General features: G+C 49.0%; 2 protein-coding genes across 3 annotated transcripts in view; one reads left to right on the top strand and one right to left on the bottom strand.

The window, feature by feature from the left end:
- LOC121351481 (probable glutamate receptor) lies at window positions 1-11,248 on the top strand. Its single transcript, XM_041463638.1, has 10 exons — window positions 1-98; window positions 1,711-1,742; window positions 2,720-2,779; window positions 3,872-4,051; window positions 5,321-5,547; window positions 5,809-5,906; window positions 6,386-6,603; window positions 7,114-7,339; window positions 7,777-8,024; window positions 9,372-11,248. The coding sequence occupies exons 1-10, from the start codon at window positions 26-28 to the stop codon at window positions 9,471-9,473; spliced, it is 1,464 nt and encodes a 487-aa protein (XP_041319572.1). The 5' UTR covers window positions 1-25; the 3' UTR covers window positions 9,474-11,248.
- PANK4 (pantothenate kinase 4 (inactive)) overlaps window positions 11,085-21,503 on the bottom strand; it is an 18,967-nt gene continuing 8,548 nt past the window's right edge. For both annotated transcript variants that reach the window (XM_041463636.1, XM_041463637.1), the window contains 12 exons: window positions 20,338-20,419; window positions 19,126-19,226; window positions 18,320-18,475; window positions 17,390-17,502; window positions 16,796-16,883; window positions 15,395-15,546; window positions 14,902-14,957; window positions 14,376-14,425; window positions 13,084-13,191; window positions 12,825-12,925; window positions 12,338-12,406; window positions 11,085-11,480 (listed from right to left, as the gene is read on the bottom strand). In XM_041463636.1, the coding sequence (XP_041319570.1) occupies window positions 11,267-11,480; window positions 12,338-12,406; window positions 12,825-12,925; window positions 13,084-13,191; window positions 14,376-14,425; window positions 14,902-14,957; window positions 15,395-15,546; window positions 16,796-16,883; window positions 17,390-17,502; window positions 18,320-18,475; window positions 19,126-19,226; window positions 20,338-20,419 (1,290 nt within the window). In that variant the 3' untranslated portion in view covers window positions 11,085-11,266. The remainder of the gene's footprint in view (window positions 11,481-12,337; window positions 12,407-12,824; window positions 12,926-13,083; window positions 13,192-14,375; window positions 14,426-14,901; window positions 14,958-15,394; window positions 15,547-16,795; window positions 16,884-17,389; window positions 17,503-18,319; window positions 18,476-19,125; window positions 19,227-20,337; window positions 20,420-21,503) is intronic.

Below are 21,503 nucleotides of genomic sequence, written 5' to 3' on the forward strand. Positions count from 1 at the left end.
TAGAGCAGCAGGAGTTTCTGCTCCAATGGATAAATCACTTCACTTCACAATCTGTGTGCTTACAGCCCTGCTGCTCCTGAGGGAATCAAGCCAGGCAGGTGAGGAAAAGGATCCAGAAGCTTTGGCTGCACACAAACCTGGTTTTATTCTTCTTCAGATCATTCATTCCTTCAGTTTTTACCTGCCAGTCCTTGAAGGATTTTGTCCTAATCTCAGAATTTGCTTTCAAATGGGTTATTAAGAGATTCCCCAGGGCTCACCTGGTGGCTGGGACTTTGTGAGTGCTGCCACCAAGTGCCTTTGATGTCCCCAAGTGCCTTTGATGTCCCCAAGTGCCTTTGCTGCTACAGTTGAAAACCAGATGACAGAGATGGGGGAAGATGAAAAAAGCCAAGAAAAAGGGTGGGTTTAGGTGTGGTTACTGTGGCTAAAGCTGCACTTCTGTGAGTTTATGGTCCCTTGAGCTGCAGCAAGGTGTGCTGAGGATGGGGGAGAAAACTGAGGGGAGGTGGCCAGTCCTGACCAGTGCCAGGAGCCTCTTTCCCAGGAGCCTCCCTTTGGAAGGCTGGGCAAGCTCAGGGTAGCAGGAGCAAAGAAAAAGCTGATTTTTTTACAGCCACAGTCTCTTCCTGCAACCACCAACCTACGGGGAAGGGAGGGATGAGCCCTTCCCTTTGTCCTGTGCTGCTGCAGCCTCCCAGGAGGATTCCCAGGAGGATTCCCAGGATTTCCAGGAGGATTCCCAGCAGAAGCCTTGGTGCTGGGCAGTGTCCCTGCCATGACCTGGGGTTGGTGCTGCAGCCCCATCAGCCCTGGGCCTTTCAGGAGGGCTCACAAAGGGGCTTTGAGCTGGGAGCCCTCAGAAGGCTCTGCTGCCTTCCAAGGAACCCCACGGGGCCTCCAAAAGCTGCTGCTGGCTTTAAAGGGTTTCTAAAGGGAGACAAGAGAACTCCTTTGTGGAGATTTCCAGCCCCCATGGAGAAGTGTAGTGGAGAGGGGAAAAACAGGTTTTGTTTTACAATAATGTGGAGTTCAGCACAAGGCCAGAAAATGCAACACCAAAGAAGGAAAAATAAATACATAATGAATGAATATGCTGTTATATTTAGAGAAAAACTCACAGCTTTTGCTTGAAAGAGTGAAAACATCCTGCATTTTTTGGTTTATCTTGAGGGATTTTTGGCTTTTGTGCTGTGAATTCCCTGAGTCCAAAGAGCAATGCTCAGCAGATCCTAGAAAAATCATCCCAAGCAATTAATAAGCAATATATTGACAAAATTGTGGTTTTAATTCTGCATCTCAGCTGCAGAGCCTGCCAGCAGTAGGGGAAAGGAAGGGTAAGAAAAAACAGTGTCTGGGAAGTGGGTGGTGAGGAAATTTTGGCTTCTCCTCAGGGGAGGATGGGGCTTGGCAGGAGAGGGGGAAGGTCTGGGCTGTGTGAGGAAGAAGAGCTGGTGCTGCCCCTCCTCAGGGATGGACTGGCTGTGCAGGGGTCCCTCAGAGGGTGAGGGACATCAGGTGACATCATTAAGTGACATTAGAACCTCCTGCAGCCCCTCTCTGCTGTTTCTGCCTCCTTTTGTGTCCCGGGGGAGGAAACAAGGGGAATTTGGGAGTTGGGGGTGATGTTCTGACTATCTCAGTGCACTGTGAAATGAGGAGCTGTGAACACAAGCCCCACACAAATCTGATTTTGTTGTGTTTTTCCAGGAGCTGGGAGGAATGATGATGCTGTGGGTAAGGTATGTCTGAGTTCATTAGTGCAGAGCCACTAACGAAGGCGTGGGGCAGATGATCTTACATATTTAATTCAGAAATAGTGATCAGAATGTAAAAGATTTTTGTCTTTAAAGAGTTATTATTTTAAGTACACTGTTCATGGCTGGCCGTGTCTCTGTAGCTGTTTTCCTTTGTTTGTTTTTGTGGGGTTTTTTTTGACTGCATTTTTTGTCCAGAGCTCAAAATTCAGTTGTGCCCCAGGGAAGAACCTGCCAGTAGCCCTCTCTTCATGGCTGTTAGAGTTGGGGAACTTGTAATCACAGCTTTCCACTCAAAGCTCATCCCTCAAACCCTTCCACTGCACAGAAAGAATTAAACCAAGATCCTTTGGCTCCTGGAAGGACAGAGGTTTCTTTTGCACATTTTGTACTGCATACATATATTTATATATTCACACACACATCCTCTCTCTGTCTAGAAAAAAATCACCCTGCAATTTTCCAATAAGCAGATACATTTAAGACCAACAAACCTCACGGAATCTGACACTTCACTAGAAAAAGCTACAATTTTCCTGAAGTGGCTTTGATGAGGAATCCTCTCGAGTGGGTGACTGTAAAATTGGAAGATTTATCTTTAACTTCCAGAAATGAATCCAGTTTTCCTCTCCTCCTCCTCCTCTCAGGTTTCCAACTGTTCTGTGTCTCCTGGAATTGCTCTCTAATGAGACCTTAATTGGCTGCTAATTCTTTTGTCTGCAGCAGGAATTGGTCCCTTGGGGAGGCTGTACACTCCATCTGAAGATGTGCAGCAGCATTTGCAGTGATTTTTGTTTGCACCAGGCAATGAAGTGAAACGCTGTGATTTATTCATTATTATTAGCAGGTTTAGGGCCGGTTTAACCCCCTAAACCTCCTAGGTCACCCCAAAGTAGGGCCCAGCCTGGTGGGGCCATGCTGGCACTTTGAAATCCAGGAGTTCCTCAATTTCTGCTTGGCAGGGCACAGATCCCCGGGGAGCAGGAGAGGGACTTCCAACCCTGACTGTCACAACCATCCTGGTAAGGCCGTGCCAGTGGCAGGGAGCAGCTGGAGCTGCGCCTTGCGTTTATTTCATTTATTTTATTGATGTGCAGGGGGGGTTTTGGGCTGGCTTTGACAGGGATGTCCCTGCTCCTGGCAGGGTTTTGGGGGCTGGCTCAGGGCTGTGGAGGTGCCAGGTGCCTGCAGTGGGCACAGGGAGGATTCAGGGGGTGTCACTGGGGGCTCAGGGCTGTGTCAGCGCTCTGGGGGGGCAGCCAGGTCTCTCTGCTGGGCTGTACCTGAGGGGCTCAGTCCCCTGAGTGTTGTTTGTAAAGGTCACACAGGGACAAACCCAGGGATAAAATCCCCCAAATGCATCACCAGGTGCTTCAGACAAGCAGGAGAAGCTGCAGCAGTGAATTTTCTGATCCTGTCGTGTGCCTCACCTGAGGCTTTGCTGGGCCAGAATGAAAATATTTGGCTTTTAGGCTGAGAAGAGATTTTCACATATTCCTGTGCTGCCTGTGACCTGCAGGATGCAGCTGCCCTGGGGGTGGTTCACGTCTCCAGGGAATATCTTCCCAGTCTGGAAACAAGGAATTTTACTGATAGCAACATTTTCCAGGATTTTGTCTCCCTAAAATTCCCAACTTTTTTGCAGGGATAATTCCTCTTTTCCCCCCCAAAACTTCAGCAGGAGCCCAATTGCACTAAAGCAGGGGGTCAGGAATTTTTGGGAATTCTGGAATTTGGGGGGGATTCTCTCTGTGATGAGAACACCCTGGTTTGAGGCAGCCCTGGGAATTTCCATGGATTTCGCATCCCAAAAATCCCCAAATAAAAAAAAAATCCTTCCCCAGCCCTGCTGGAATTCCGGGAAACTTCAGAAATTTGGGAATTTTTTGGGGGAAAAAATCCTGGAAAATGTTGATATCAGTAATAATAACAATAATAATAGTAATAGTAATAATAATAATAATAATAAATATTAATATAAATAATAATAAAAGAAAGAAAAAACAGGAAAAAAAAAGGAGAAAAACAAAAGTGGAGAGGAATAACGGGGCGGGTTTGCCACGGCCGGGTTTATCCCCCCTGGGCTGATCTGGGTGTGTGTCCGTCCCTCCCAGGAGGATCCCTACGTGATGGTGAGGGGAGCAGAGCTGGAGGGGTACTGCATGGAGCTGCTGGCAGCCCTGGCGGGGATGCTGCGCTTCCAGTACCGCGTCAGGGTGGTGGGCGACGGCCAGTACGGCGCCGTGGCGGCCGGCGGCAACTGGAGCGGCATGATCGGAGAGATCCTCAGGAGGGTAAGGCCCAGGCTGCTCCCCACCCACCGTGCAGGGGCAGGAGCAGCTGCTGGGATTCCTTAGGGATGGAGGAACTCGGAGTTGTGCTGCCTGGATGGTGCAGAGGTCGTTTTTGCTCCCTTTCCCTGGACCGTGCTGGCAGCAATTCAGGCTGCGGCGAGTGGCGCACGAACAGGGACGTGGATGTCTGTGGATGTCGTGCAAAGCTCCTTTTTGCTTCCTTACCCTGGACTCTGCCAGCAGCAATTCAGGCTGCTACACCTGGAGAGGAGGAGGGATGAGCAGCAAGACTGGGAGTTGGGTTTGGCCTGCAGGGATGGAAATACAAGGAGACACAGCCACAGCAGGAAAGCCCTGCTACAGCCAGGCACTCCCTCTTGTCTGTCTCAGTGTTTCTCTGCAGCCTGTGAGACTGTGCAGACACCTTGGCAAAACCTACCCTGAGTTTAACCCCTGGGTGGGACCCTTTTCAGTCAGATAAGCAATGCCCAGGCACTTTATATGCATTTCAGCCCATCAGGTGCACTCCCTGTGGCTGATGTTCTGTCACCTGAGACTCATCTCAGTCAGAATGGCAATGCCCAGGCTCTTCATGCACATTTCACCCCATCGGGTGCACTCCCCATGGTTGATGTTCTGTCACCTGTGGGGAGCACTTCACTTCAAGCTCTTTGCCCCTCTGAGCTCAGTCTGTGCCCAGCTCTCAGCCGGAGTCAGACAGGAGCAGCCTTTTCTTCTGGAGTAAACCCAGCCTAGCTCCTGCTGCAGAAGGAAACCAGATACCAACCAGCACCTCGCTGTGAATGATTCCATGGGTGGAATTCCATTCCCGTGATTCCCATGGGAAACCTGTCCTGCTCCTTGGGGCTCACGTCCCAAGGCTGTTGACCTGGAGATGTGATGCCATTTCTGTGGGAATCTCTAAAATTAGGGGGTTTTGGGAAAGCTGCAAAAGGCAGGTTTTAGAGCCAGTAGAACTAAGCTCTAATCTGTAAGATTTGTCAGTGGAAAAATTTTATAAGAAGTAGAAAAGTAAGGACAAACAGAATAATGGTTTGTGTATTAATGCTTGTCTAAAATAACTCTCTAAGTTACAAAAAAAGCATATCTAGTAAAATATTAGGAAATTCTAAGTTTAATAATGGAGCTCTGTAATAACGGAGCACCCACCCACTCAGCCAGGGAAGCACCTGCTTGAGGGACAGAAATATTTGAGGGATAGAAATGTTCCCTGGGCTGGTGGCTGACTGGTTTTTATCTCCTTGGCAGGAAGCTGACATTGCAGTGGCTCCGCTGACTGTCACTTCAGCCAGGGAGGAGGTGGTGTCCTTCACCACACCCTTCCTGCAGACTGGGATTGGGATCCTGCTCCGCAAGGACACGGCCTCCCAGGACATGTCCTTCTTCCACTTCCTGTCTCCTTTCAGCAAGGAGACCTGGACAGCTCTTCTATTTGCTTACCTGCTCACGTGCTTCTGCCTCTTCCTTGTCGCCAGGTACAAATGCATTTGTTTCACAGATTGTGTTCAAGTCAGTGCCTTTCTCACCTATGAAAAAATTAGGAAGTCCCAGAGCTTTTTGCTCTGAGGAACCTCCTGCACAGCTCTAGTACAATGGCTAAGAAAGCTTAAACCCTGTCAGATTAAGCCAGCATTACGAGTGGGACCTTCCCATGAAGAATACCAGATCTCTTGATGGGGATTATTTTTATTTTTTCCCCTCTGAATGTCTGGTTTTATCCTGTCATTTTCCCACAGACTGAGCCCCTGTGAATGGAACGAGCCAAAGAGTGAAGAGAACCACTTCACCTTCCTGAACAGCCTCTGGTTTGGGGCAGGAGCACTGGCCCTGCAAGGTGAGCTGGGAGGATGCACCAGGGCAGCTCTGGGAGCAGCAGGGTTTTCAAGATGATGGTGCACCCACCTCCTTCTGTGACACTGGGGTGAAAAGCTGTCTTAGCAGGGACACTTGGAGCACTAAACCAGTTTGGGAAGGTGTGAGTACAGACCTGCTGGGCTTGTGCAGGTGATTGACTCTGGCTGGGGAACATTTTCTGCTCTGGGCAATCACGGCTTGGGGCAATGCCCAGCTGAGCAGGTAGGGCTGCTTTGTACGGAGGATTTTTTTTTTTGTGCCACTGCTGCTGCCCAGAGCAGCACAGAGGGGCCCTCCAGGCTCAGGCTCTGTGCAGCTGCAGGGCAGGGTCTGCACTTTGCCTTTATTTAAAGCGAAGTCTGTAACTCAGTCTGCTGCATCTGCAGTTCTTGGTGTGTCTCTGGCCCCACGTCCCCTGCGGTGTGATTTATGGTGATTTATTGGCTCCCTGTGGTGCAGGTGCCACCCCCCGGCCCCAGGCACTCTCGGTGAGGGTCATTGCTGTGGTCTGGTGGCTCTTCACCCTGGCCCTGCTGGCCGCCTACATCGCCAACTTCACGGCCCTGCTGAGCTCCGGCAGCGAGCAGCTCCCCATCCAGACCTTCGAGGACCTGGTCAAGCAAAGGAACCTGGAGTTTGGGACACTGGAGGGCTCCTCGACTTTCTACTACTTCAAGGTGCAGAGAATCTCCTTGTGCCCACACCCAGGGCTGCAGGACTGCTGAGCTGGGGCTGAGTCTCACAGCTCAGGCCTTACAACCCCTACAGCACCCTCGTCACTGTTGACTCCCTCAGTTTTCCTGGAATACTTCAAATATACAATTATTGTTCTGTTCAGCCCTTCCTCCACCTCTTCTCACAGGAAAGCAGGCACAGAATTCTTATTTTGTTTTGAATTCTCCTTTTAAAATCTCTGTACTCTGCAGGGGCTGTCCTTGTGTACCTCGGGCAGCAGGTGACACTTGTACCCCTGTGTGATGCTTGTCCCCAGTGTTGGGGACAATCTGTGCTTGCAGGGCTTCACACATGGTTTAAGTGCTCTTCTTCTCCAAACTGTTTTACAACCCTTGAACATACAGGCAGATTTTAATTTTTTTGGTGGTTGTCAAACCCTTGAGTTTGACACTTGGATTTTTTCACACTTGGGTTTGACATTTGAGTTTGACACTTGGATTTCTGGGCTGCAGAACTCCAAGAACCCCATCCACCAGATGATCTATGAGTACATGGAGAAGAGGAGGGAGCACGTGCTGGTCAAGACCTACCAGGAGGCCGTGCAGCGCGTGATGGACTCCAACTACGCCTTCATCGGCGAGTCCATCTCGCAGGACCTGGCGGCCGCCCGCCACTGCAACCTCATCAGGGCCCCCGAGGTGATCGGGGCCCGTGGCTTCGGCATCGCCACCACCCAGGGTGAGTCCCTGTCCCCTCTGCTGCCCCCCTCCTCCCTGGGACAGCAACGGGCCGGAGCCACCACTGCTGTCAGGGCGAGCAGAGTGAAAACGCTGCGTGGCGGGGTCACTGCTCTGTGGGGAATTAACACTGGCTCTCACTTTGGACTCTAGTGCGCAAATATTCCATCTCTGGTGGCCTTGGCCCCAGGAATGCGGGTCCCCTAATGCAGTGAGCAGGGGACAGTCTGCTCGTGTTCTTCCCAAAGCACCTTCACTCTGCCCTTATCCTCCAGGTGTAACCACCCTCTGTGGCCAGGGCAGGATCAATGTTAGCCAGGAAAAGCCTTTGGCAGGCGGGGCTGTGTTCGGTGACACCTCTGACCCCTTTAACAACATCTAACTAAACCATGGCTGGGAGCTCTCCCATCCTCCCCTCTCTCCTCTCCCGCTGCCCAGCATCCCCCTGGACCAAGCCTCTGTCCATCGCCGTGCTCAAGCTGCGCGAGTCGGGCGACCTGGACTACCTGAGGAACAAGTGGTGGGAGAGCAGCTGCCTGCGCCAGAGCCGGGAGCGCTGGGGGCCGCTGGAGCCGCCGGCGCTGGGGGGGCTCTTCCTCACCCTGGGCATCGGCCTGGCCCTCGGCATCCTCGCCGCCCTGGCCGAGCTCTCCAGCAGCAGCCGCCGCGCGGCCGCGCACGCCAAGGTGGGCCCTGGCTCCTGCTCCTGCTCCTGTCCTGCCCCCAGTGTCCCTTCTTCCTCCAAGGTGGGCCCTGGCTCCTGCTCCTGCTCCTGTCCTGCCCCCTGTGTCCCTTCTTCCCCCAAGGTGGGCCCTGGCTCCTGATCCAAGCCCCTGATCCAAGCCCCATCCTGTGTCCCTTCTTCCACCAAGGTGGGCCCTGGTTCCTGCTCCTGTCCTGCCCCCTGTGTCCCTTCTTCCCCCAAGGTGGGCCCTGGTTCCTGATCCAAGCCCCATCCTGTGTCCCTTCTTCCCCCAAGGTGGGCCCTGGCTCCTGCTCCTGTCCTGCCCCGTGTCCCTCCTTCCAACAACATATGCCTTGGCTCCTGCTCTGAGCCCCATCCCGCCTCCTGTGACCCTGCTTCCACCCAGGTGGACCCTGGCTCCTGCTCCAGGTCCTGTCCTGCCCCCTATGTCCTTCCTTCCACCAAGGTGGGCCCTGCACCTTGTCCTGTATCCCCGTGTCCCTCCTTCTACCATGGTGGGCCTGACTCCTGCTCTGAGCCCCATCCTGCATCCCTGTGTCCCTCCTCCCTCCAAGGTGACCCCTCACCTTGTCCTGCCTCCCCTGTGTCCCCCCTTCCACCAAGGTGGGCCCTGCACCTTGTCCTGTGTCCCTCCTTCCACCAAGGTGGGCCCTGGCTCCTGCTCTGAGCCCCATCCTGCCTCTCCATGTCCCCCCTTCCACCAAGGTGGGCCCTGCACCTTGTCCTGCTTTCCTATGTCTCTCTCCAAGGTGGGCCCTGGCTCCTGCATTTAATCCTGTCCTGTCCCCTGTGTCCCTCCTTTCACCGAAGTGGGCCCTGCATCTTGTCCTGTCCCCTGTGTCCCTCATGCACCAGCATTTCCACCCTGCTCTTGGTTTTCTAAGGAAAGCTGTGAGGGGGTGAGGGGAGGCTATGCAGTTACTCCTTAAAGTGCCAAAATTTCACAGCTTGGGCTGTGGGATGGGTTTGTAGCCTGAACGGCATAAATATAATAGATAGGAATAAAATAAACCCCCTGCACCCCTTTCCCCCCCACCCAAAAAAAAAAAAAAATTAAGTAACATTCCCTGAACTCCCAAGGCAGCCAAATTGCATTCCACTGCCCTGGGTGTTAGAGAGGACAGTAAATGATCCTTAATGAGTTTACTCCCAGTGGTGGCTGTTCTTTAGTCATAACACAAGGCAAACACACACAGAGTGAAACTGCATCAGTGTCCCAGCGTAAACCCTTGGTGCTCCTGCTCTCCAGCCCTCCCAATGTGCACATGGAAAAGATGGATCCACAGAACAACCCACCCACAGCTTTGTCTCCCCCCTTCTCTTTCAGAAATCTTGCTGCTCTGTTTTCACAGAAGAAATCTGCACTCGTCTACGCATAAAAGGAGCCGCCAGACAAAGCCAGGAGACGTCAGGGAAGGCAAATGCTTGAGGAGCTTTTGCTGTGTTAGGGTTGTGCCACGTCCTAGGAGCTGTATCAGCGTAGGAAGATGTTTTTCTGCTAGTCTAGAGTGTTAGTTTGCTAATTACACACACACACAGCACTTCTGGAGTGGTGGTGGAGCTGCAGACACAAGGAAATTAAGTGGCTTGGAAGAATTTAAACTGCTAAGGGCTAGAGTGGAACTGTGACAAATGGACAAACTGGAGCAGAGCTGGCCAGGATGGTGGATCCATGGTTAGGTTTGAAGTTCACCCTGTAAGTCCATCAAGGCCTGTAGGAGGAAGTGACTGGGGACAGGTTAATGTGAAGCCTCTGCTACTAATTCCTGTGTGAGGAACAGTCGTGGAACATCAAAGCTCTTGTCTGTCTCTTGTAATCAGCAACAGCAGCTTAAGCCTTGCAGCTATGAATAGCCTCACCCTGAGCAGGAGGGGCTGGTCCCTGGGAAGGTAATTCCTGGATCAGAAGTGACAGTGCTGCTGTGTAACCCCAAACAGGCTGCACCCCAAAGCCCAGAAAGGGAGCCCCTGCCACCAAGGAAGCACCTGAGCTAAGAAATGGCAGGCAGGGCTTGTCCTTTGTCCCTTCCCATCACAGGATAAGGGCCTCTGGTGGGTGACAGAGAATGTTTTGTTCTCGTTGCCCAAGAAATGAGGATTGACAGTGGAAATCTATCAGTACCAGAGCAGGGAAGGAGTGCAGGGATGAGTCAAACACAGCACAGCCCCAGCTCCCCTGCAAGGGGAGATGTGAGGGTGTTTTGCATCACTCTCCTGCTCTCAAACAATGCTGAAGTTCAGGGGAACAGTTTTCTCAGCTGCATGTTAAACATCTTCCTCATTAAGCTGTTTTCCCTTCAGAGCTGGGATGACTGAGGCATTTAAGTGTTAGGGCAAATTGGTGGTGAAATCACTCCATTTGTGAACTGCACAGCTGAAGGAGGGAAAAACAAATTGGGTTCCTTGGGAATGGCTGTAATTGCACTGCAGGAACAAAGCCACCAATCCTTGTCAGTCCCAGCAGGGAGAACTGAAAGGAACAGGAACCAAGGGGGCTCAGGCTGGGAACTTGTGGGTGATCCTGAATCCAGCACTGCACATCCCCTGGGAGGGGAGCTTAGTGAGACTCAGCTTCCAGCTGCTGTGAAGGAATTCAGGGCAGCTGCAGGACTCCCTCCCTCATCCCTCCTGCTAATGGAACCAACAAGGGGTTAGGAATTCCAGGTTTTGGGAAACCAGAGCTGGTCCCTAACTCAGACTGCAACAGCCCTGGCTCAGTCACAGCCTGAGCAAAATTGTGGGGTGAGAAGGTGGATCAGCCCTTCCATCAACTGAGCTGCACAGAGCAGGAGAGCTTTAGGTAAGTCTAAAAGCTGAAAATGCAACGTCAGAAAATGCAACATCAGGTTCACTTAGCACTTAAAAACTATTTGGTAGGTGCTGTGTCACTGCTGGCAGAGTAGGCAGAGATGTATAAAAAAAGGTTTCATTGACATTTAAATATATTTCTATATGAATGTCTCACAGAACAAAAAAATAAAGTCTTTTCATCACAAATACTGCAGCATTAAAATAAACACTTACCAAAATAAACAATGAGTGATATACATATATATATTTGAGTGTGTAGACTATAGAGTGAATCATATTGTCGCTTTTAAAGTCACAAAAGCACAATATAAATACGGAATTTCCTGTGAACTCTTGTCCCTGTTGTAATAAAAATACATTCTTTACAGTTAAAGTAAAACTAGTGCAAGTCCATCAGCTGTGCCAGCTCCATCATTTACAGGGCACTTCGTACTTGAAGATGACGCTGAAGATTTTGCCCCCGAGGCGGTCGGCGAGCCACGAGTTCTTGATGACGGCCAGCTTGAGGCTCTCACACCTGAGCACGGCGTAGTAGTTGGTGTGGATGGCCCTGCCCATGCCCTCGATGACCACCAGGTCCGTCTGCCGCTCCCGCACCAGCACGGCCAGGCCCTGGTCCAGGCGGCTGCAACACAGCGCGGTCAGGGCGGCTGCACTGCGGCCACACCTCGGCCGCACTGCGGCCACACCTTAGCTCCATCTTCAGCCCCACTGCAGCCACACCTTAGCTCCATCTTCAGCCCCACTGCAGCCACACCTCGGCCACATCTGCAGCCACACCTCAGCTCCACCTGCAGCCACACCATGGCTACACTGCGGCCACACCATGGCCACCCCTTGGCCACACCATAGCCACACTACAGCCACACCTTAGCTCCACCTGCAGCCACACCATGGCCACCCCTCGGCCACACCATAGCCACACTACAGCCACACCTTAGCTCCACCTGCAGCCACACCATGGCCACACCTTGGCCACCCCTCAGCTCCACCTGCAGCCACACCACAGCCACACCTGCAGCTGCACCCCAGAGCTGCCCCAAGCTGCCAGGTGGGATTCTGCAAGGAGTTACACGTGCCCACAAACAGCAGCACATGAAAGCCAAGGGGATGGATTGAAATGGTGTTTAAATGTACCCAAGTTGGGATTTTGACACAGGTAAGTTCTGTCTCCAGTAGAAGAACTGATCAGAATAGGTTAAAGGAGGTGAAATTATGCTTCTATCCCAGGGGGTTTTGGCCACCTGCAGTATCTGACATCAGCCATAACCACAGCTCCTCACTCAGCTGTGTGCTGAACAGACACCTCACCAAGGGCCAACAGCTGTAAGGCCTGAGCAGTGTCACAGCTCTGCAAATCCACACTAAGCACCTACTGATGGGTGTGCAGAAGCGATTCCCAGTGGGAAGGGTGCCTGGGATGCTCCACAGCCAAACCTCTGACCATCCTGCAAACCACACAGTGGCACTTTGCCCATGTACCTCAGATCCAGGCACGGAGAACTGGAGCCCGTCTGAACCAACAGCAGCTTCTCATCCCTCAGTGCAGAGCTGTTTAGAAAGACAAAAATATTAAACAGCTGCTTCAGCAGGGCCTTGCACATCTGGGAATAAGGCAGAGAAGCAGGAATATCAAACCCTCTTTTACAAAGGCTTCCTTTGCTGCAGGGGCTTCACCAGGAAACACAATGTTTCCTTGAGCATCCTCTCCTGGGGACACTCTGTGTGTGACTTCCTTGGGTTTGCCTCTATTAACATAGAGAATTCCTGGCAGAGCAGCTGGAGTGCTTGTCAGGGAAGATACAAGAAATATAACTATGGGTGTACCAGAAAGACCCAATTTCTACATTTTTCACTTTAACGAAAGCAAACGCTGTGCCTTGGGCTGAGGCTGCAGTTACAGATGAACAGTGAAATGCAAAGGCAGGATCTGCTGTCCCCAGGGAGCTGTGACAGAGGAGGTGCTTACTGGATCACGGGGTCCATGGCCGCGATGCGCTCGGTCACGATCAGGGACTCGCTGTAGGTGACGTCGTTGAGGGCAGGGCCAGAGTTACAGGCCAAAATCACCTGGGGGAAAGGTGCCAGGAGAGGTCACACAGTCAGGCTGTGGCATTCCAGGTGCTTGGATTATTCCTAGTTTGGCAGAGGAGTGTCCTGCTGGTGGGCAGTGACACCTTCCAGCAGTTAGCAAAACTCCACAGGAATTGGCAAGGAAAAGCACTCACCTCTGTCCCTCTAGAAAGGAGCTCTCGGACAAAAGGAAAGACTCCTAAAATTATGTCTATCCCACTGTTATCTGCGAAAATTAAGGCACATTTATGAGGGGGACCCTCCTGCAAGAGAAAACCAATGCATTCAGGATGGAGCACCACTCACCTCAGGGAAGTTTGTTATTCACAGCTACTCCTCCAAAGTCCCACATTTTATACCCTCAAACACCTGAGCCTCGGGGTCTGGATTGCAGCAAACTCCCAGCACACACCAGTGACAAACAGGAGGAATGGGGCTCCCTGATGGTGTCTTTGCACAGGGGTTTAAAACAGTTCCTGTTTTAAAACACCCCTCAAGTTCCTGCGCTGTGTTTGAGACAGGGCTCTCAAACTCCAGCAATAAAACCTCCACCTGCCAGCTCAAGCCAGGCCTAACTCCAGAGTCAGGCTTTGATCCTGAACGTGCTGGGTGCCAGCTGGACCTACCTTGGAGGGTGTTTCAAGCCAGCCTGGTGCTGGCTGAACAGCATTCCCTTCTGCCAGGAAAGGGCAGCATGGACTGTGGGGACAGTGACATCCTAAAATGAAAAGATAGTGCCTATTCTCCATTAACCTCTTCATTTGTTCTCAACCTGGTGTTATGAAACTTAGTTCACTCCAGTTCATACCAGCAGAAGAACTGAAAAATGCTTAATTCCTAATAAAAACTGACAGGACAGTGCCTGTAGTTCCCTAATTACCCCTGTTACACAAGATTAGCTGGTGCATTGTTTTAGGATGGAGCATGTAATGATTTGCCATAGTCTGCTCATCCCCAACCTTTACACTGTCATTTTCAACACAGAGATTTACACAAAGACACAAAAGCTTGTTAATGAATCTTAATTAAATGGTAAAAGAGATCACATGGGAAAAAAAGAAAAAAAGCTTTGCTAATTGGTAAGTTCATTACTTCCAGCAAGCTCCTACATTAATGCCAGTTTTAGCTTGGCTACTCAGGGGGAGGAACAACTCAAACACTGTATTTGGCCCCAGGTTTTTAAATTCAGGGGTCTGGGTGTATGGAAATAAGAGCCCTGATAAGGAGGGGAGGCTCTGGGAGCAGCTGGGCTCCAGTGGGAATTCAGGGAAGCAGCTTGGGAAGTAACCACATTTTAGACTAATTCCTTTACTCCTTTCTTTATGGTGAATTACTGGGATTTGTTTTGGGCTGTCTGAACAGAGTTCTATTCAAACCCCACAATTACCAAGGTGGTTTGATGATTAAAGTGGTTAATTAGTGGGTTTAGGGCCACCCAGGGTCGTACCTTCAGTCGTTCCAGCCACTGGCTGTAGGAATCTTCCAACCAGGGACGTTCTGTGGCACAGACAGAGCAGTGTCAGAATTTCTTATCAGCAGCCACTACCTCTTATCAGCAGTCATTCTGCACATGGTACAAGCAGGAGGCTCATGCTGCACTCACTGAAGCATTGAAACATTTGAGCTCAGGTTTCCAATGTTAAATGTGCAGGCTGACAGGGTTCCCCAGCTCTCTGTTATGGGAATGGCTCCATGACAGGAGGCCTGAAGTGGAATTTTCACCCTAAAGCTGGGTGTGGACCCCCCAGGACACTGTTCCCTGGCAGGGACACAACAGTGAGTGACCATCTCTGTGTTTAAGGAGAGAGTCTGCAGGTTTAACTCCTTTGGAGCAATACCTAAACTCTGGGTCTGCATTCAGATAACCCTAACAACCCTAAATGATTCTCTGTCATCTGGGTACCAGAACCCCACAAACATTCCCACTCCATTCCCTCATTAACATCCAACCATGAGCAGGGATCTCCCCTTACCTTGGAGCTTTGACTTGGCTTCTTCAAACCCAAACTGTGGCTCAGACTCCAGAACACTGGGACAGGAGAGAGACAAAGGGCACAGTTGAACACCTCCACCTCACATCAGTGGAATTCAAACATTTCTTTAGCTGGGGCCCAGCAATTTTACTGCACTGCTTATACTGGGGGTGTCTCTGGGTCCCAGGACTGGGAAATGTATTTTGTGATAATTTTAAAAACAAAAGGCTCATCAGGACATTAAATCAGAGTTTTGATGCTAAAAGAAAACAGGCTCAGCAATGCAGAGATGTTTGGAGGCAGTAAAGGGCAAAAAATACATTTTTGGGTCTCCAAACCACCATGAAATGTAATGACTTAAACCAGCTGCAGGCTGCAACAGTGCTGTACAAAGGCTGATGGGGAGATTGAGGAACTTTATTTTTTAGGAAAAAAACCCCACAACTGGACATTCTGTAGCTTAAATGGTGCTGTTTAAGGATGTAACACCTACTCTGAGACTGCCTTTGCTCCCCAGTCAAAGACATTCCCTGCCAGAAGTCCTTTCACCAGTGCAAACTGCCTCTCCTCCCAGCCCAGGGAATCCAGGGACTCGATCACACTCTGGAAACACTTTAAGGCTATTCCATTTTCTTTCTGCTTTACCTGTAAGACAGACAGGAAACATTGGATTTACAGACCAACATTTCTTACCCAGCCCTGGCTGTCTCAGTCCCAAAGCCACTTTTAAGCATCTCCTCTGAGTTCATGGCCTCTCATGGACCAACCAGTTATTGTTGTCAACGTGCTTAGGACCAAGGAAAAACTTTCCTGGATTCTCACAAAAAGTGTCATGAGTGCCAGGATATGATCTATAGCCCAAGAATTACTTTTCTTAGCAAATTAGAGGTGCAATAGATCTTGAGCAGATTGGGAAATGGCTCTTGGGCAAGGTGGGGAATGGGAGAGTGGACACACAAAAACCTTGTAGCAGTGACATGATGCATCAAGCCCAGGAAACCACCACCAGCAGTCCCACAAAATCTGAAGGGTGTTTTTTTTGGTTTTTCTTTGCATCATCCCAAATTCTCAGCAGCTCTCAGGTTTTTTTTCTCTTTTCTGTTTCCAATGAGATCAGTGTTACAGGGTGACTTCTCTTAGAAAATTTAAAATTATTCTGGGTACCAAAATCTTGTCTTGCCAGTAAACTTGTCTGAATTACAAGAAGCAAACATAAGCAAAAGCCACCTCCCATGTGTTTTAGTCCTTTCTCACAGTGAAGGCACCACATGACAGTGCAGCCAGGGAGAACTTTCTCTGTATTTTGCAGAAACATGTCAACAGTCAGGAAAAGAGTCTTGGATCAGCCACTAGCACTGTTGATATTTATATATCACACAAATAAGTGGTGAGGAATGGACATACAGAAAGCTGTTTTTTGATAAATAATGACTCAAATCTCCTCTTCCCAAACATTTCATGTCACAGAACAAAACACAGAGAGAAAACAGCTGCACAGTGGCAACGAATGTTTTTAAGAGCAGGAGGTTGTGCTTTGTCCCCTCTCCAACCCAGTGCTGAGAACCTCACAAATGACAAAAGCAGCCACAGAGGAGTGAATTAGAGCAGTGACAGCCTGGTGACAGTGTCTGGTGACAGCCACTGCTCAGGAGCAGGGCTGGCACCAAGACTGGCTTCTCAGGGCTGTCAGGCAACTGAAGTTGTGGTCTTTTTGGTTATCATTATCCTCACCAGGAGCCTGTTCAGGTGAACAGGGACATAAAGAGGTTTATGTCCCATTCCCCAGTGCTGTTTCTCCTCCCAACCACTGCAAGAACTGGCTCCTAATCTCTCCCCTCTGAGCCATCCATCACTTGAACAGTTTCAGAGTGTTGGAAAAGTGTCTTGAACTCACCTTGGAATAGGGATCTGGAAAACTGAACTCGTTCAAACAGTGTTCCCTTGTATCCAAGAGACTTCTGACTGTTAAGGTACCATATGCACTTTAAAAAGGGAGAAGGGGGAAAAAACAAATCAATTACTTCAAACAGAAAAAGCTGTGTTTCTCTCTGTTTCCGCTGTAAGTCACAGTCCCTCACATGAGAACTGAGGTTGCAAGACACAGGTGCTAAACCCTGGCTTTGCAATAAGAATATTGAATCTACAATTAAGATTATTTATTGTAGATTCAATAATCTTAAATCTGCAATAAGATTATTTAAATACAGGGAGGAAGACTATTCAGAATTAACTTGCTGCTATTTTTAATAACCACATACAAATTTTTAATAACAATTTTTCTGCCAAGATAGAATTTCACTGCTCAACTCCAAGACATGAAATCCAAAATCTCCGTGCAGAGGATCTGATGTTTGGCACAGAAACTTGCCTGAGCCTTCAGCCTACTTGGCTTTGTTTGCTCTGCTTCACAATCTGGTTAGCTTTTGGTGGGCTTCCACTGCTCATCAGAAGCAGCAAGTGTTGCAAAAGGGAAAATAAAACCACTTACAAAGGCTGCTGCCTGAGTGTCTGGAGCTTATTCCAGTATTTCTGGCGGAATTTCTCAGCTCTCTCCTGTGCATCCACAGAGTCTGGCTGACTGGCTGCAGCTCGCTTTGCCACCTGGCAGAGAAAAGAAACAACACTGGAGTTACCAAATTAACTCTTCCTCCTTGTAATTGATGTGAAGTTCAGTCTGAGCAATAACCCCTCCATCTGCCTCCCTGTTCTGTGCCTGCAGCCTGGCTGCTCCCTCCCACACAGCACCTCCCAGCCTCCCTTCATTCCACACAGTAAACAACAATTTTAATGGCTCTTTTCATCCCAAAAGAGTTAAAGCTGGTTTTCCAGACTGTACTGTCAGAAATTAAGCACAAATTCCAACTGCTTAGAGGAGAGGAAAAAAATAACAATGCTCATACACTGAAGGAGAAACAGGCAGACATTGAATGGTGCACATCGACCCCTTGTGTTCTCTTTTTGTTTACTCCAGTGAACTGCCTGAATCAGCTTCAGTGCAGAAAAAAATAATTTGTGTCTGGTTCAATTGTGCTCTTCCCATGGAAAAGTGTCTGTGAGGCAGCAGGACTGCTCCCAGAGGAGGAACAACCCAAGGAGCTCTGGCCTTTGGTTGTGTAACTGTCCTGCTTGCAGCTCTGTACACAGAGGTCCAACTGCCATTAAAGAGAGAAATGCTTTGAAAACACCTTTCAGGTGCTAAAAAAAAGCACGACAAAAGAACATTTCTGCCTTTGAAGGGACCAAACCCTTCCTTAAGAGACTGGGACAATGCCATGTGCCTCTGTTACAGGGAAAGAGGGGCTGCACTCCCAGAGGGTGCCACAGCAGGAACATTTTACAGGACAAACATGCTGCTCCACAGAAGATTTGTTTCCTAAATACCTGTGTCACTCACACAGGACTGTTCTGTGACACTTACCCCATCCAGTGCCTCCTCAAAGCAGGTGAGCCAGTATTTTCTGGCCATGGCATCATCTGTGAGGTCAACAGTGTCTGGGATATAGGTGGAGGGGTCTTTCAGCAGTGGCAGGTTAACAAGTGGTCTCTCTAATCTGTCCATTTCCAGCATGTCAAACTAGGGGAGAAATGAAAGAGATGGATTAGAACTCACTCAGAAATTAATTCACAATTAATTAAATTAACACAAGGGTTGCAGAAGTCCAGCCACTGTTAAGACTGACAGATTTGCAGACAATTATAGGTCATCATAAACAATCCAGTTCCCTCTGTGGATTATTTTATCCATGCCCACCCTATAGACAGAAATTATCCAGTGTGAAAACAATCCACTGTGGAATCAGAATTGCTGTACTGTCAGTGACTTTAAGAGGTGACTGGGCTTGTGCTCTTCTGTCCAATCTTGTATTTGCCTTCTCACAGGAAGCAAATTAACACTGCTTAAAGATGGCTGAACATGAAATTCCAGATTCTGAGGTATTTCAGCTGCAGCAAAATCCAGCTGCTCCAGAGAAAGGGTGAGAGACAAACATTCTCCCCACTTTGGTGAAGGGGAGCAAGACAAAGTAGCAGGCAGTCTGTGTCATGAAACATTCCATCCAACACCACACAGGACACGAGACAACACCACACCAGACACCAAACTGGTCACTTCTCTGGGAAGCAGGAGCCTCAAGGGCAAGCAGCAACCAGCTGGAGAATAATCACCTATGTCCAGGTCAGCACTGCTAAGAGAACACACACAGGGCTAGGAAAGACAGCACATACTGTACCACTCCGTGTTCTCTGCATGGGGTAAACATCAGGGGATGTGCTCATAAGCCCAGAACTCCCAGCATAATTCTCTCCCCAGCTGTACTGGTTTGGATCTAGAAAAGAGAAAGACACAGACACACATAATCTGAAAATAAAACTGAGAATACTCCTGTGAGTGAGTCTAGAGCCAGCATCCCTCTGAGCAGCTGCTGCACTACACAAGCCAGCTCCCCTTGTCTTTAAAAGCAAACAGAATTTTTCCCTCTAACCCCCAAAAGAGATATTTCAACCACTCAATGAATTACCTGCTCCAAAGAGTTCCAACCTGAATGAGACAAGAGACAATTTAAGCTCCAAAAGAATTATTTTAACCCCATTTCCTTGTCATTAATCAGCATGCCTCCAAAGCACTATCACTGAGCATTTCTTTCTAAATCTAGATCCATTATTAACAAAATAGTATTACAGAACTCTCAAAGCACAATGTAAGCTTCAAGAAACACTAAAGTTATTTCCAGATTTGCTTTATTTGAGAAAAGTTTAATGAGCTCAGATGTACAGTACATGCTGCAGAAGCAATGTCTTTAATTCCTCAGTAGCTGGTTCCTTGCCCATCTCTATCAAATGGGCAGGAAAAGAATTCCACATCCATTTTTTGGAGGTGCATTTGATACTTGCTGAGCTAAGTACCATTAGCAGCCTGTGGCTGTGCCACTGTAACCAATGCACTGCCTGGCTTGCCAGCACACCAACAGGGGAAAAGGAAAACTAAATAGGCAGAATTCCACCAAAACACCCTGGGATCCAAGAGATCTGGACAGAAGGGTTTCCTCTGTGAGGCTTTTCACTCTCAACAAACACAGTTTGGAGATGCTGGTATTCCTCAGTACATTAAAGGAATTCAGAAGTGGCCTCTTAAAGAGGGGGAGGTTCTCCAAACCCACATTTCTCCAGCTGGATTTACAGCTGTGACTGCTCTTTGTAGAACTGCAGAGTAGAGAAGAGCCCATTCCTGCTGCCTTCTCAGAGGTGAGCAGGAAATCCAGTGAGAAATTAAGATGTCCTTGCCAGAATGCATAAAACCAAAGCCCAGCATCTGTGTTTGTTAGTGCCAAATGGATTTATTTAGGCAACAGCTTACATGCAGCCTCTTAAGAGAAACTTGGACAGTACACTGACATTTCAGAACACAGCATATACAGAACAGAGCAGTGCTGTACTTACTGTCTTGTTCAGCTCCTTTTAAAAATGCCCCAATGGCTCCCAGGTAGCCTTCATGTCTCAGGAACAATGCCTGAACCTCTCCCTGCCACAATATGAAACATTGCAATTGGATGGTCCCTGAGGGCTAACAGGCACTTCTTTGTCACTAATTTCACACTTTAATTTAATAGAAACAACTAGAAGATGGTAATAGGCATTTGTGCTACATTCTCACACATTCAGCAACTTTTATGGTGCTTTTGGAACAGCTCAGGGAGGAACTGCTCACACACATCATTCCCCAGTTATCACACAGCTGGAAAACACCCATGCACCAGTGGTGTGTGCTCTATGGCCTTCCCTGGGAAACACCACTGCATCATTCCATGAATATTCAACTCCTCTTGCTTCAACAGGCTGGAAATGCAAGGGCATGTGACTGCCAAGGTGAGTGTGTGCCACTGCAGCAACACCTTTGGGACACTGCTCCTTGTCTTTGTTTCATTGCACTGCTCTTCAACACCACAGGCAAGCATTGCCCCATCCAAATAATTCAATTATTAATGCAAAATACAGGAATGCTGGGGAGGAGAAGCCTCCATCCTCACAGCAGGGCCCCTCAGCTTTCCCAGGGTGGGTGAGACATGGCCTTTCCCAAGGAATTCAGCAGTGACTGTGGGAACAGCTCACCCTGAGGGCAGCTACAGGGAAACAGCAGCTCCAGCTCACAGGGAGATTTGGATTTGAATCCCTGGCAAAGTGTCTCTTACAACAACCTAAAGCTGCAGTTTTGCAATAGCTTTCTTGGAACAGAAAGGGACAATAATGGTGAAATAAAGAAGGGAAAAAGCAGCACACAGGAGTCTCTTGCATGAAGCACTGAGATGAGAAAAAAATTGGTGTCACCTACTCTATAAAATTCCCAAAGTGCAGGACTAATCTACCTGTAACAACCATCAACAAGCTTGTGGATAGGACCTTTTTCCTAGTCAAAAATCTTCAGTATTTTCCACAGCTTCAAAACTTAATCTACCTGTAACAACCATTAACAAGCTTGTGGATTGGAACCTTTTTTCTAGTCAAAAATCTTCAGTATTTTCCACAGCTTCAAAACCTGCAAAGAACTTCAGCTTGGTTGATTTGAGGTTTGATTTTCTCTTTAGTAACAAAACCCCACTGATGCCAAC

The sequence above is a fragment of the Pyrgilauda ruficollis genome, unplaced genomic scaffold (genome assembly GCF_017590135.1).
Source record: "Pyrgilauda ruficollis isolate IOZ18807 unplaced genomic scaffold, ASM1759013v1 scaffold169, whole genome shotgun sequence".
NCBI classification, from domain to species: Eukaryota; Metazoa; Chordata; class Aves; order Passeriformes; family Passeridae; genus Pyrgilauda; species Pyrgilauda ruficollis.